This window comes from Lissotriton vulgaris, chromosome 10 (genome assembly GCF_964263255.1).
Source record: "Lissotriton vulgaris chromosome 10, aLisVul1.2, whole genome shotgun sequence".
In the NCBI taxonomy this organism is placed as follows: domain Eukaryota; kingdom Metazoa; phylum Chordata; class Amphibia; order Caudata; family Salamandridae; genus Lissotriton; species Lissotriton vulgaris.
In genome coordinates, this window is record NC_141698.1 from 788,510,405 (window position 1) to 788,526,064 (window position 15,660).

The 15,660-nt window shown below is 41.7% G+C and overlaps 1 protein-coding gene across 2 annotated transcripts in view; it reads right to left on the reverse strand.

Moving 5' to 3' along the window:
* LOC147688800 (ATP-dependent translocase ABCB1-like) overlaps positions 1 to 15,660 on the reverse strand; it is a 205,898-nt gene that overhangs the window by 134,041 nt on the left and 56,197 nt on the right. For both annotated transcript variants that reach the window (XM_086941716.1, XM_086941715.1), the window contains exons 5-7: positions 12,753 to 12,903; positions 12,132 to 12,204; positions 8,097 to 8,288 (exon numbers count right to left, since the gene is read on the reverse strand). In XM_086941716.1, coding sequence (XP_086797842.1) covers positions 8,097 to 8,288; positions 12,132 to 12,204; positions 12,753 to 12,903 — 416 coding nt within the window. The remainder of the gene's footprint in view (positions 1 to 8,096; positions 8,289 to 12,131; positions 12,205 to 12,752; positions 12,904 to 15,660) is intronic.

A 15,660-nucleotide genomic window follows, 5' to 3' on the forward strand; every position in this document is an offset into this window, starting at 1 on the left:
GACATCATAATGCCTGCTGCCAGATCCAGCAGCCAAGGTCAAAGATGGGTCACTGAGCATTATTATAGCTGCAGTTTAAACATTTCCTTCCTCGGTTTGGTTTTTTGGAAATGAACAGTGATCCAGTACAAAGGAGAAATGTATGGAAACATGTTTATTTTTTGTATGCTGTAGGTCATTGCTGAAACAGTGAATCGCTCTGCATGTTACTACTCATTCAGAGCTACTGCTATTTTAAAGCTGAATTACATTAAACTTATTCTATTAGTCTGAAGTCGGGTTCTGTATCGGACCCTTGTCCTGCCAAGGTACTATCGACAATTGCTGAGGTGTTCCAGTCCACTGTAAATCAGATCCTTAATGACTCCTTGCAGGAAGAACATATGCCTCTTTGTTGGAAACATGCCAAAATTCTTCCTTTGCTAAAAAAAAAACCTCCGCTGACCCCGAGGTAGCTGGTAGTTATCGACCCATATCTGTGCTTCCTTTTTTCTCCAAGGTTTTGGAGAAATATGTCAACTCCATTATTACCAAACACATCAAGATCAATTACGTGTTGCACCCTAGTCAGTCAGGTTTTTGGGCAAATTTCAGCACTGAATCAGCCCTATTAGAAGTGGCTGAAACTATAAAAGCCACACTTGACAAGGGTGGCAATGCGGTCTTGGTTCTGTTGGACCTCTCCGCGGCTTCTGACACCGTCCCCCACAATAGACTGGTGCAAAGACTAGCGGAAGGCGGTGTCAGTGGCACAACCTTGAGATGGATTAGGTCTTTTCTCAGTAATCGTCTTCAGACTATATGGTCCCCCCATTTTCTGCTGATATTCCTCCTATGAATATCGGGGTCCCGCAGGGATCTATTTTAAGCCCAACTCTATTTAACTTATATCTGGCCCCTATTGCACTTTTGGCCGAACAACACGGGGCTAAAAATATATTGTATGCAGACGATACCCAGTGGTTTATGTGTGAGAATCGGGCCGATTTTGATGGTCATGCAATCAATGCTTGTCTCTCAGAGGTTTTCTCGTGGCTAAAAGACAATCAAATGAAATGTAACCCGGATAAGTCAGAGGTAATCTTTTTCGGCCACCGCCCCTGTGAGACTTAGAATAGCTGGTGATGGAGCAAGGTTTCATACGTATGGAAACTTGCTTGGACTCAGTCCTCTTTAAATAACATGTAACTAGTAAATCAACATGTTTTGTTTACTAATATTTGCATTACACAACATTATTAACTAGATGGGGAAGCTTGCATACGTGCTTTTACTAACAGTAACCCGAGTGTCCTAAAATGGCTGCCGAAAATGCAGGAACTCATTTGCGCACGCGTCCGCCACATCTACGTGGTGTGACGTCTTTCGCTTCTTGTGGGAATTTCCTGCATCTGCGCACTAGTGCCAAGATGGCTGCTTCATGTCTCACACATTAAAGCACCTGCTTCAACTAAACTTTGTTTGTTCTGCTTAAATATTAATGCTATAGTTAAAATAAAGTAATGGGGTAAGAGTACAGATAAGTGGTATACAGTGCATTCATTTATTTTTGTATTCTAATATGTTTTTCTTTTACTTTGTTATTAGCTCGCATTTGGGCCTGAAAGGGGACATAAAACTCCATATTGAAAAGGCTGTGTCTGCGCAGATGATCCAAGGAATCTCTCAAGTCACGGTCATTGAATGGCTGCCAATACTCCTCTTACCCACGATCTTCCTGGGAAACTGACCATTTGACCTCAGGAGAGGAAGAAATATGAACTGTAACAAATACAATGAATACGATTTGAAATCAATATTGCTGGGCGGAATAAAAGTGCATGGGAAAATAACTTGATTAATTTGAGTCAATGAAAATTACCTCATCTTAGTAGATAGGCTTAGTTAGTTAATTTGTTCGACTTGTCCCATACCTGTCACTGACCCAACGTATGCTGAAGGAGAATCGAGAGCAGAGGTGCTCGCGGAGCACTCTGTCAGAAGAATCAGGGTGTACTGAGGGAGAAGTATTGATTACCCAGTCAGGGTACCTGATTGCTAGCGAGGGGTATGACGCTGGCATTGCACTTAGCTGAGGTCAACTGTCCTGATCTGCACCTGTTCTGTCCCTTTGGCACCTGATTAGTCAGGAGCCCTTTTCTTTGCCCCAACCCGTGGCCAGGATTGGTCCTAGCACCATTCTAGGTAAATATAATCCATGTGGTATGTCCTTGTACTATTTCCCTTTTTCACCCTTCCCATGTACCAATGTCTAAAGGTGTTACTATAAATTCTTGCAAACTTTACGTCCTATTGTTTATTGTCTTACTTGTAAAATGTATGGTCACTGTATTGTGGCCGCTGACTCAGAACAACTTGCATAGATAAAGTGTTTAAAACTCCTCCCGAGTCTGTGATTATTTCAGGAAAGGTAAATTATTAAATTGATACCTATTATGCTAACTCCCATTTCGATCCCTAGGACTTATAGCATAGGAGAAATAAGTATGGTAAGTCATGGTGTACAGGTATAAGTCCTAAGAAATTTAATCCTGATAGGCAATAAGTGGAAGCAGGATTATCGGTTCAAAAGTGCAAATGTTTATGGGCCCAGGTGAGTATGAATAATTGAGCTGGTAATCCCCGCGCCATCACTGGTGGCCACAGAACCTGTCCCCCCCCCCTAGCTCTTCCGTAACTACGGTTAAGAACCTTGGAGTCAGACTGGATGCTACGCTTTCTATGAAATCCCAGATTCAATCTGTAGCTGGGACTGGTTTCTGGATTTTTTAGAATTGTACGTAACGTTTTGCCTCTGCTATCTGTCCCTCACCGAAAAAACATTGTCCAGGCCTTGGTTACCTCGCGCCTGAACTACGCTAACTCTCTGTACCTGGAACTTTCTAGATACCTAATTGCTCGTCTGCAGGTGATCCAAAAAACGGCGGCCAGGGCGATTTTTCTGGCAGCAGGGCCGTTTCTAGGTGTTTTGCCGCCCTAGGCGAGAATTGAAAAATGCCTCCCCCTACCTTTTACTTTATTTGCAATTTGTACCAGTGTATCTGATAGTGTGTTGTGTGTGTGCGCGTGTGGGCAGTGTCTGTAAAAGAGTTTGTGTATGTGTGGGGGTGCGTGCATGTTTGTGGGTGTGTCTACATGAATGTGTGCTTAGGTGTCTACAGAAAGGTTGTGTGCCTGTGGTTTGCTTAGGTGTCTCTGGGGAGTCGTGTGTGTTTGGATATCTATAGGGAGGTTGTGTGTGTGTGAGTCTGGGCGCGGGTCTATGGGCATAGACTTAGAATCTGCTTGTAGGTGCCAAAACAAGCTAAGTAAAGTAGACATCCCCACTCAGAGAAAGCTAATGAATTATCCCACACCAAAGGCGAAGTACGGGTATTTATTACTCTCTACAGGAAACTAGTCACACACCCCTAAATCTGAATTTGTATCATTCACACCTATAAACAAAGAGCAGCACCATCATCCTGCATTTCCTCTCCTCTATATGCTATTCAAATGTTTCATTACGTCACGTCGTTGTTGTACAGAGATAAGATAACATAACATCTCTTCGCATCCCCATGGAGGCCGTTTATGAGCTGGGTGTCACAGAAGTTGGTGAGCTTATTTTCCCAGGGGGAGAAGAAGACAGGCAGCAGTCTCCAAATGCAGAGTCCCCAATCTAACCTCCACCCAGCTCTAGATCATGTCCCTTGTCTCACATCCCCACCACCTCCACATGAGCCGCTTAGCGTGTGCATCCCCTCCTGCTGGTCAGCACAGCGATTGCTTTACCGGAGCCCGAAAGATTTTCTAAAACCACCTTGTCTGGCTGCACCATTAACGTTCTGGGTCTTCCCTTTGCCGCCCTCCCATTTTTGCCACCCTAGGCGGCCGCCTAGTCCTGCCTAACGGTAGAAACGGCCCTGTCTGGCAGCCCCTAGGACTTATGTATCCCCTTTGCTGTCTTCCCTACACTGGCTTACTGTTCAGAAGAGAATTCAATTTAAAGCTTTGACTCTGGTTTTTAAGGTTTTTAATCAGATTGGAGCTCCTTACCTTGGACTAAGATTTCCCTGCTGCATTCCCCAAAGTACTCTGAGATCCTCCACTCAACTTCTGATCCCTGTTCCAAAGGTTTCTCTCGCCAGAATTGGTGGTTGTTCATTCCAGGCCTCTTTACCTTTAGGAAAAGGCTCAAGACTTTTCCAAATCTAATACGTTTTGCTGTTGGCTTTCTCCGCGTTCCTCACACTTTGACTGTTGGGTGGTTCTTTGCTTAGCGCCCGGACACTCTTGGGCGTAGCTGGGCGCTTTATAAATACCTAACATAGGTTTTGGAAAAAAATGACTTACTGTTTTTGGCCTGCCTACGTTTGCACCAGAGATTCTGCTTTTATTCTTGATGTCTGCAAGCTCAATCTCTCTGACAAATGAAGGCGCAAGACACTAAGGATTTAAGAATTTTGTGGGATGGATGATGTTGTGACCATAAATTAAGGAATAACATATCTTCTGCTTTGTGTTACAAGTATTTTACAACTTGGCCTTCAATCTCATTCCACTATATGGTCACGGAACTCCTCCGTCACTTGCAATAACCTTATAATGGTTGGTCGATGGTACTTTATCCCATATATAACCAGCTATTTAATTTGATACACTTTTTTAGTAAATCAAGCTGTTTTTACCTTCAGGATAGTGGCTAAACCAGACCCCTACTTACCTATCACCGGAAAGTAAAAGCCCAGCGGAAGCATTTCACCGCCAGCCTAAAGTTACAATGTTTCTTACATTGAAGGGAGACTTACCTGCCAATGGCATCATTCACAGTCATAAAGGTTAGAATCCATCGCTTGGTTTATTCTTATCTGCTTCACTATCTATTTTGGTGTATCATCTTTTGTACCCCAAAGTACTTAGATACAAATGGTACTTGGCATGTGCTCCTTTGCGATAAATCAAACAATGTTGGCATGCATAAAAACAGTAGACATATATTCAGATAATCTGCCTTCAAGAAGAAACAATATTTTGTCCTTAGATTTCAGTTCAAGAAAACTAAAACTTAGAAGGATAGCCAGTGCTGGTGAAAACCCTTTAACTAAAAATGATTAACATTAAGAAATGTTATTTGATTCATTTTTGTCACATTTTTCACTTTTTCTAAACGCACTGTTCTTAAACTCAACTTTTGTAATAAATACCTAGATTAGACTGGCCCAACAACACATATTGCTCTATCTAACTGCAACACTCTACTATAAAATACTTGATTGTTATTCCATTTATTTAAGATGCACTTGTAAATTGAGTCATGAGAACCCCTCCCATATTGGCAGAGAAACTAAGAGACTGAGTTTCTTTACAAAGGGACAATATGAATAGCACACTAATTCTCAAGATATCGCAGGGTGATTCTCTTTATTTATTTATTTATTTTATTTATTTAATTTATATTCTTTGTGGAATCATGCCAGGTAGAAACTGGTAAAATCAACTAAAACTGAGTAATTTTATTCTGAAAATAACTGAGCTGCTTTATTTTGGTGCCTTTACTCTCAGAGGCTTTAAAGAGTAACTCAGTCACAATCACGGATGCCAGAATGTACGCCTTAAGTATACATGGATTTGTTCAGTATTTTCAACAACTTCTTTATTCAACAGTATGGACACAATTATCCATAAAATGTTTTTGCAGGATTAGAGAATAATTGAACAGGTAAAAGGATGTCAGCAGAAACACGATATCTATTGAAAATAAATGTTGAATTTATGTCTTACACTAAGGATAATTTTAATGACTGTTCACTTTTGCGCTAGGATAGTTGTTGGGGCCAAAGTACCTAAATATTGCAGTTTGGATCCCACCACTACCAAATGCCTATTTGTAGATCACAAAAGAAATAGAATGTGCGTTTGTGTACAAAAAGAATCAATACGACAAGGACCGCTCAGTTTTAAAGCTGTTGAGAATTACATTGCCAAAAATGTTGATATATGAATTTAGAAAAAAAAAATCATAAAATAATTCTGTGAAAAAACACAACTAATCCCTTTCTGCAAAAAAAGGGAACTCCACCACATACTCAATGACACCCAGTCTTTTTTTGAAGCACCCATAGCCCAGAAGGAGCACTCATCACTGCTACATATGAGGTCCAAACCTTCCTAGACCAAGGATGCTATCTCCAAATTTCCTACACCGATGACACCCAGCTCATCCTATCAATGTCCAACAAATCCACCATCACCAGTACCAATGTAACCAAATGCATGATCCATGTAGGTGTGTTGATGAAAACCGACTGCCTAAAACTCAACTCCAACAAGACATAAGTTCTGAGCTTCGGAAACAGGGATTCCCCCTGGGACTCCTCTTGGTGGCTGTCAGAGCTTTGTCTCACACCAACAGCTACTAACCATGTAAGAGATCTGGGAATAATCTTAGACAGCATACTCAGCATGGCAGCACATATAAACGCAGTCAGCTCCTCTTACTTTCAAATACCACACATCCTTAGAAACATCTTCAAATGAATTCCCAGGACCATCACTCAAGCCCTCATCACAAGCAGAGTAGACTATGGCAACGCACTCTATGCTGGAGTCTCCAACCACCTCCTCCATCAACTTCAAACCATCCAGAACGCTGCAGCAAGACTGATCCTAGACCTCCCATGTCACATTCACACCACACAATGCCTCCGAACGCTACTGGCTGCTGATACACAAATGCTGCCAATTTGAACTCCTCACACATGCATACCTGGTACTGTGCAACTTAGGTCCAGCATAACACAGCAGCTGCCTTCACTTTCACCAAGCCACCAGACACCCATGCTCAGCCTCACTCTATCTCGCACAAACCCCTGCCTCCGCAAAAGCAGAATGCGAGGCCTAGCCTTCTACTACATCGTGCTTAAAACATGGAATGACCTCCTTCTACACATTAGTGCCTCCGCTAAGGAAACTTAGTATGCACTAAAAATACACAGTAACCTTTATAAACAATGATTTCATTATGGTCAAATTCATAACGGAGCTGCAACTCAGGGAGTGATTAGAATCTAGAATTAGAACAATGGCAGAAAGGTTGGACATATGTTGAGGTGAAGTTGTTCAAAAACGAAATAACTACATTTTCTATTTCCTTCACATTATCAGTTTACTAAGTGACCTGATTAGAACATTGATGACCTAGTTACTATAGCATATGTTCTTGTCCTAATTTACTAGACAGCTGCCTTTGATATTGCCAACCCAGCATACTTCCTATGGTTTGACTGTTCAACAACTACTATGCTGATCATGGGACCTGCTCAGGATGTTTTACAATCACATCCTCTACAGCTGACATACCTATCTAAGTACCTTTCTTGTGGCCGGAGATTGTAGAGGTATCTTTTTTGCTCCTAGACTATGTAGGAGGGGATGAGGTTTGAAAGTAGACGAGCTGAGACATAGTTGTTATTGGGCCTACTTTACTAGCTTTTCTTCAGACACATTCACCTCAAGCAACAGTACCAAATATTTTGGCTTATACTTGAGCTGCACTCTAGGAATGAATTCAAAACGCAAAGCCTTGTTTTAGATCTGATAAGTCTATAGAGTCTTTGTGAAAAGCTTGTCTCATGCCACCAATCTGACCAACATAGCACATTATTGTCTAGGAATCAAGTTGCGAAATCCATCAAGCACTATGCAAATACCCTGCATGGTTGCCTCTATGATGACTATGTGGTCTGAGTACAAAATGTCTAGAATTATTCTACTAATTTCATTCAAGTTATGTAAAATGTGAACGATCCATCACCCTCCTAAGGAAACTTCCACTGACTTTTGCCCAAGACATTCTATTTGTACCACCAAACATGAAAACTGCCCCCATTGGCAATATTTTCTCTTGCATTACTATGCAAATTTGAGCAACAATACAGTTCATGGTGTGTGAATGCAGCAACATCTATGATATAATAAGTTATATTTGACATTTGACCAACATCACATTACAACAGTGAAAGGATTGTCAATTCAACTAGAAATTATATACTTCAGTAACACGAATGCTAACTTGAATCAATGGAAATAGAAATGAACTGAGTCAATATACTTACTCTGTTAATCTAGTGTTCAGAGTACCAATCTGATTAGTGTCAAACCAAGACATGTCCTGATGAAGGACGGCATAGAAGAACTTTTGCCGGATTCTTGCCGTCTGTCTGGTAGCAGCCACCAAAATTGACGATACTTGAAAAAAACTTAATACAAGTACAGCAAATCCAATGCCAATGAAGTAATATGCGTATCTGTTGATTTAAACAAAGTATCGTTTTTTAATACGCTCAGGTTCAAAACCAACAATATAGCAAATCTATAACATAGTTGCATATTTATGTGAAATTTCAAGTGAGAGAAATTACATTTTACTTAGGAGACATATAAATGCTCTTCACATAAATCCAACTGAGTTTTTTTGATTTATTAATTGGCTTTTTCACCAGTTGTTTAGCATCCTCCATGCTGTGTGTTACCTTTTCATTTCTCATTCCAATAATCTAATGTTCCTCAAGATTCAATTGGGGTACAGTTTTTTAGTCTAAAGGTGGTTGTTCTTAGTCTTACTTTCTGCACTAGAGCTTGTCCGCCAAATTGAGATTTCTTGCTTCTTGGGGAGTGCCTTTTGTACAGTGCACTTGTGTCTTTCTTGGATAAAATTAACCCTGTTCCAAAAAGCCAAGTACAGCACTTTCAAATCAATCCTATGCTTTTCAAGCAAGCATTGCAGCATAACCAGTCATGGTGAATTAAGTTCCTATTGTGCATCGTAAAGAGGCCCCTGCGGTTTGCTGCTGTACCATCACACTCACATAGGCATCATTTGACACTTTAAGTCCTGCCAAGATAAATGCTTTCACATAGCTACCTCTCCAGGAGGATACCAAAGAAAGTGCCTAATTTGTATGTTTAAGGATTTTTTTTTAGTATTCTATGACCACTGAACCCTCCTTTTTAATTGTGAGACAATTATTGTTATAAACGACCAGGGATGTATGACGTTACAACGCATACCTTTACCACGCATGCCTTTACAACGCGTTTTTTACATCGCAAACCTTTACAACGCATAGCGCTTTGGGGTGCTGGATAGTGAAAAGTTTAATTTTCTATTCCAACTCCAGTCCCCGTGGACACTAGGGAAGATGTTGGATAGAAAATTAAACGTATTCCCTATCCTGGAGCGCCCCCAGCGCAATGCGTTGTAATGGTTTGCGTTGTAATGGTTTGCGTTGTAATGGTTTGCGTTGTAATGCCTGCTTTGTAATGGTAGTGCGTTGTAAAAGTTTCGTTGTAAAGGTTGTTCACCACCACCAGGTTCTCTACGGCCTGCAATGTGAGTGGCATAGCACCTGTTATCAGCTTTCAATTTAACCGAATTATCAAAGATGTTGGACGTTTCTCTGCTCTTGCTGCTCTGTGTGCCTTACAGCCTGTCTCCAATACACGACTGGGATGGGTGCCAGCTACACTTTGTGCATTCCCTCTAGCCATTCACAAACACAGGAACAGACAGTTGTGACAGAGCTCATCTGCAGTGATCTACATTCAAATACTTCTTCCTGGGCAGTAAGAGGGGGAGCTGACACACCTGAATAGATAGTGTCCTGTGTCCCACACAAAGGGTTGATTAACCCTTACAGATATATTCTTGCAGACAGGGCTAGGATGAAAGGAGACCTGTGCACTTTAAGGGCCTGCTTTGAAGTCACCTCCACTCCAAAGCCACATTTGGGTAAAGGTATTGGGGTTCTGACCCTACCAAGTCAGTACACTACTGGACCATTCAAGAACTCTGCCAGTAAAGACTGTTGTGATACAAGGATTGCCACTCTGCTTGACTGACTGTTCTGAATGAAATGCTTCTCTGCTGAGCTGCCCTGCTGATGACAAGGAGTGCACCCATCTTACTTGAACCCAGAGTAACTCCAAGGGTTTGCTGGCTTGCCCACAGTTTTTTTTAAGTCTCAGGGCCATCAAAGATTTTCTGCAAACTCTGCTGCTGGACTCTGCCCACTGCAAGCCCTCCCTTGTCTGAGGCGTCAATCAATTCCTGGGCCACAGAAGTGGGTTCTGTAGCTGACTTTGTGCGGATGAGAACCAATGCATTGCCTTTTGATGCCAATGCAGGAGCCGATTGGCGGCGACAGCGCTGGTGGCGGCAGTGGTGCACAAATACTTTACACATCGTGGACAGGGTGCACACCTCAACCAACTAGATGCTCAATTGCTAACATATCATGCAGGAAAAATTGCACTGGATCCATCCCACACCTTCTCTTTTCTCATGCTGTACTGCAAGCTGGTTTTCATTGGAATGCCTTTAAAAGCAAAGATAGGGGCCCCTAGAACTCCAATAAAAGTGTTATTGGAGTGAGATAGGTTGATTACCTGTAGACATTACAACAGAGAGACTGGGAAAATAGGTTCCCCATTTTAATTTGCAAAATAACCCAGCCATTTCCCACTTCCACCAGGGCTAATAGAGTTTCCACTCATTTAACCAAGGGCCTGATGGTACATGGCATCAAAGTCAGATGACAAACTAAGTAATACATGTACACTGCCAACTGCCCCTGAATACTAGCTCACAACGGTTTGTTGTAAATGTAAATTAGAGCAATCTCTTTCATGTCGAAACTCAAAATTCCTTCAGTTCAATAGCTCAAGTCTTTCAATGTGGGCCTGCAGTGGTAATTCCACACCACTTTCAGTTCAGTTGAGACCACTCAAAGGTTTAATATGGGCCTTGGGCTTTCAAGATAACCTCATGCTAGTGTGGCATTTTAAACAGCATATTTGCGAGCCAAAGTACTGATCGATAAATGTTTGAGGCCTGTCTTTCTATACCCCATGTCTCATTTTGCTACTCTCCCTACCTCAAAATTGTCTCAATCTTTGACCAACTCTACATTTCTCTCACTACCTCAACCCTCTGTGTAGCCTATCCCTACATTTCATTTGTTCTGTCTCCTGTTCTCCCAATCTCTACCACACCATTAAACCTTACGTATATCGCTATCTCTTTTTCTCTATCTGTCTACCTCTCTGTATCTTTATTTCTTGCTAACTCACCTTTTCCTCCTTACCGTTTAACTCTCACATCCTCACCTGTCTAACTCATCTCACGCATCTCACTGTATACCTACCATCATCTTCTACTTCAATGATCTTATTTTACCGTTCTCTTTGCCTCTTTGCCCTTCACATATCTCCCCCTTCCTCCTATTTTGCTTACTCACCAGGGGCACAGGCATCTATTTAGCCAAAGACTTATATATGTATTAAGAAGAGAGGAGGGAGAGGGCAGGGGAAGCAAATTAAACATATTTCATCCAAGGGAATGGAGAAGATTCTCAGACTGGTTCTTAGATTTTCAATGTTGCAGAGAGAATGCCAATTTGATGAAAGATGTTTTTCCGATTACATATGATATATTCAGAAATTAAAGCTACAATTTCAAGTGCTGTGTGCATGTGTCTTTTAATGTTGTGCACTGGTCACTCAAACATTCGAGGAGTTCCCCTTCTTGGGACTTCCGTTCTATGTAAAATCTTGGTTGCAAGACAAAACAATGTAAATGGAATCACAAAACCAAAAGGCTTTATAAATTTGTGTTCAGAATTTTTTTTTGTAAGGTTTGACCGGTGGGCACCAGGCGTTTAAGTTTTCAGCTGTTTATGAGTGCCCCTGATTCTGCGAGTCATATTGAAAGCTTAAAGAAGATGGAAATCAGTAATATAATCAGGTTTTCAGAATACAAGTCCTTAATATATGCCTTTGCCTGTGAAGAAAAAATCCTTAAAATAGCTATATGAGGAACTTACTCCACAATAACAAATTTGTATCATCAGTGTTTACTTTGTTTTTATTGGCAGTCAGAATGCCCTAAATCCCCTTTTCAGAGATACAGGATTTCCTAGGCAATCTATGACCCACTAGCTATACTAATGAAAAAAATAGACACCAGGAGTTGCCAGGATGAAGCCCATAGTGAGTGTTTCAATGATGTCATCAATAAATGGAAATGTTATATTTATATTCACTTAGCCAGGAAAGAGTGTCACAATAATGCACAATAAGTTTCCGCTCACCTTGTCATTTCAGTTTCTATATTAAAACCAGGAACCTGGAAACAAGTGGAATTGGATAGCATTGACATGTTAGCTGTAAAGAAAAAAAAAAGAAAAATGTGTGAACCATGAAGAAAATTATACTAAAGCTTCAAGGGGAATCAATTTGGGTCAACTTTCTGTTTTCATTGTTGCCTCAAACTCCAATTCTACTTTTGATTATTTTGAGTATAAAAGTCATTGTTCATTCCATACCTGGGGCATGTGTCTGATATTTTTCTCAATGCCTTAAAAAACGCTACATCATAATGCATTGATTTTATGCTGGTCTTTGACCATGTACAGTTCTCTATTGCCTTTGAGCTACGTTCACGTTATAGAAAGACTACATACATGCCAACAGATAGGACAGGCATTCTTTTTTTTGCAAATACCTTTAGGTATGATACATATTGTTCCAAGTTGAGAAGATGCCCACATTTTCCATTCCAATATTCTGAATCACTGTAGACTCCTAATCAAAGTGAACTAGGAGTGGTGGACACTTATTGAAATGTGATCCGATTGAATACACAAATCTGAGGTTGCAGTTTAAATTTACTCACTTATTGTGCAGAACAGTATTTGTAAATATATATTTACCTGCAGTTGCATTTGTCTGACCACTCTTGACAAAGCTGTCCGTCATTTCACCAAAGACAATGATCATAAGTGGCAATCCAACACCATTGGCAAGGGCACAGAGCAGGCTTAGGATCACCAAAAATTTATCAAGCCCATCAGCAAAGGTAAACTGCAATGAAAAACAATCAAAAGAAGTTAGGCATTTCACATGAATCCAGTTATAAATAATGAATGCCTATAACACCAGACAATTTTTTTTTATTTATAATTCCTGCACTCTGACGTCCACCTCCAGTCTTTATAGTTCAGAGTGTTTCAGATTTGCGAAATTCCCATAAACTACATTTGCGGACAGTGTTCCTGCTTTGTAAAGCCTTGCTCTGAAAGTTGGAAATCTACTCCTGCCGATTGATTCCTACCCGTGCTTAGGAGCCCTTTATGATCGCAGACAGCCCTGAGTCCGTCCGCGACCATAGAGGATGAGGGAACCTCCGCATGGCCTGCAGAGTTCCCTCCTGTCCAATTAGGATCTGACCGCCACCCTGGCGGTCACATCCTCTATTTTTACCATTGCGGCGGGCGCGGCTTGAAGCTGCAACCGCCGTAATGGTAAAAATGCGTGTGGTGCCTGCCGATTTCTGCATACAAAAGCAGGGGGGTACCATAGGTACCCCTCATCTGCACCCCCACGCCCCCTTCACCCAGGGGGCCCGTGAAGTTCCACATGCTTTTCCACGGCGGAACACCCTCCGCGGAAAAGCATTTTTTAAAGCCCATCCTAATATGGCTGGCGGTGTCCGAGGCACCGCCACCATATTAGAGCTTTTCCGCCGCGGTTGTAAGCCAACCGCGGCGGAAAAGCTGCGGACGGAAACCAGGACCCACCAGCCATCCTAATGTGGTGGTGGGTCTTTGGTGGGTCCGCTGCGGTTTTTCCGCATCCTCCGGCCCGGCGGTGGCTTCCGCCGGCCCAGAGGATGCGGAAAAACCGCAATCGTAATAGGCCCCTTAATATGGTGAAAACAATAATGCAGGACTCCAAACCTGGAAGAGGCGGAACAAGCAATGCTCACCTAGCAACATGCCCCATTTACATTTAGCAAATCGCTGCACAGATGTTCAGATGAAAAACTTCCTTTCTAGTTACATTTAGGGAGACGTCCCAGTTTAAAAAAAATAGTGTGCTAGTGGATACTGGCAATGACCAGCGCAAATGAAGCACTCACTCCTCAGCATAAAAGGCACTTCTAATTTTTGGGCGTTCGCAAGAATGTCAGTAGTAATTTTGGAAATCTAAGGCAGTTGCATATTTCCACGAGTATTGCATTGTCCAAAACTTTACTCGTGCTCAATTTCAATCAGGTGGAAATAGCCACATAACTGAATGATGGAGAAATGTAGCTTTATTTATTTTTTTGCCCTTGCCCCCTGTGTCAAATTTCTCCAACATAAGGTGCACTTGACACTGCCTTGAAAGATCTTCATAGGTCTCTGTTTTTTTTTTATTTATGCTGGTGGAGGTGTATGGGTGACCTGAAGATGTGCGGATAACCAAAATGTTCATCTGAGTGTGCAATGCCTATTCAAAGCTTTGTTCTGTCTATTTTTGTGACCCACGCTCAATAGTTTTCTATATAAGGATTAGGTTTGTGAGAATTCTGTGAAAAAATGTCTAGATGGGTGGAGAGTCAGGTCCAATGGAGTCACTCAGACACTTCAGGGATGTCATGGGAGCAGGGAAAAACCAAGAGGACACCCAAAGGTATCCTATATTCTTCTTTGACAAAACACAGTGCTTCAGATGACTTTTGAACCAATGACTTTAGAACCATGTCCCTTTGCTCTCCCGTCAGAGTCAGCTAACAGACCCTGGTGCAGGGTCAGCCTCCACTGCCTCAATAGGGGTTTTGTTACATGTTTCTTTGCATTTTTAATAATACAGATACAAAGGCATAAATATACACAGACAAATCATTTGGCATTCATATTTGTATATATTGGAGTTAAATCATAAAAGATGTTGCAGCTGATTTCATTTTGAAGAATGACGGTGTTGGAAATTGGGTCTCTAGTTGGCAGAGGTACGCACCCTGTCCACATAGGGACAACAATCCTAGTCAGGGTAAGCTAGATACACACTAAAAGATAATCTGTGCTCACCCTCTGGTAGCTTGCCACAGAGCAGTCATGCTTATCTAATGAGGCAATGTGTAAAGTATTTGTGCAACACACACCCGTTAAACGCAATGAAAACTCCACTAAAAATACACCACCCAGGTTTAAAAACCAGAGAATATTTCTATAAGTAAAACAAAACCACAATGACAATAATCCAATAAGTAGAATCGAAGTTATGAATTTTTAAAGAATAAACCAAAACTAGTGCTTAGAAATGTATAGCGTTACGGAGTTGAGAGCAGATTAACTACAGAACTCATGCAGGTCCCGCTGACAAAGTACCTTGGATGGAGCAAAAATCTACGGTGAAGACTTGATGCAAGGAGTCGAGGAGGTGCTGCATTTTGTTTGATCCGTGGATGTAGGCCAAGAGTTGACGCTGATCCGCACAGTTCAACAACAAACTCTTTTACAATGCAGGCACTGTTCCATCATCAAGCTGAGCTGTCTGTTGAGTCACACAGTCTATCGAGATGATGTTGTCGATCGGCGCTGAAGGATAATGCGTTGGTTCCGATAGGCACAAAGTAGTCACTGCTTCGATTTTGACATTTCTGGACAGCGGAAGTCCCCTTTCATGGCCTGGATTGGCACCACTTGGCAGAGTAGGAATCACAGATAGCAAAGTCCAGGTGCTGTTGCAGTGTTGAAGGAAGCTTCTGATGGCCTTGAGACTTCAGAATAGGTGGCAAGCCAGCAAATCCCTTGGAGTCATTCTGGGTTCAAGTGAGATGGGTCAAGTCCTTAT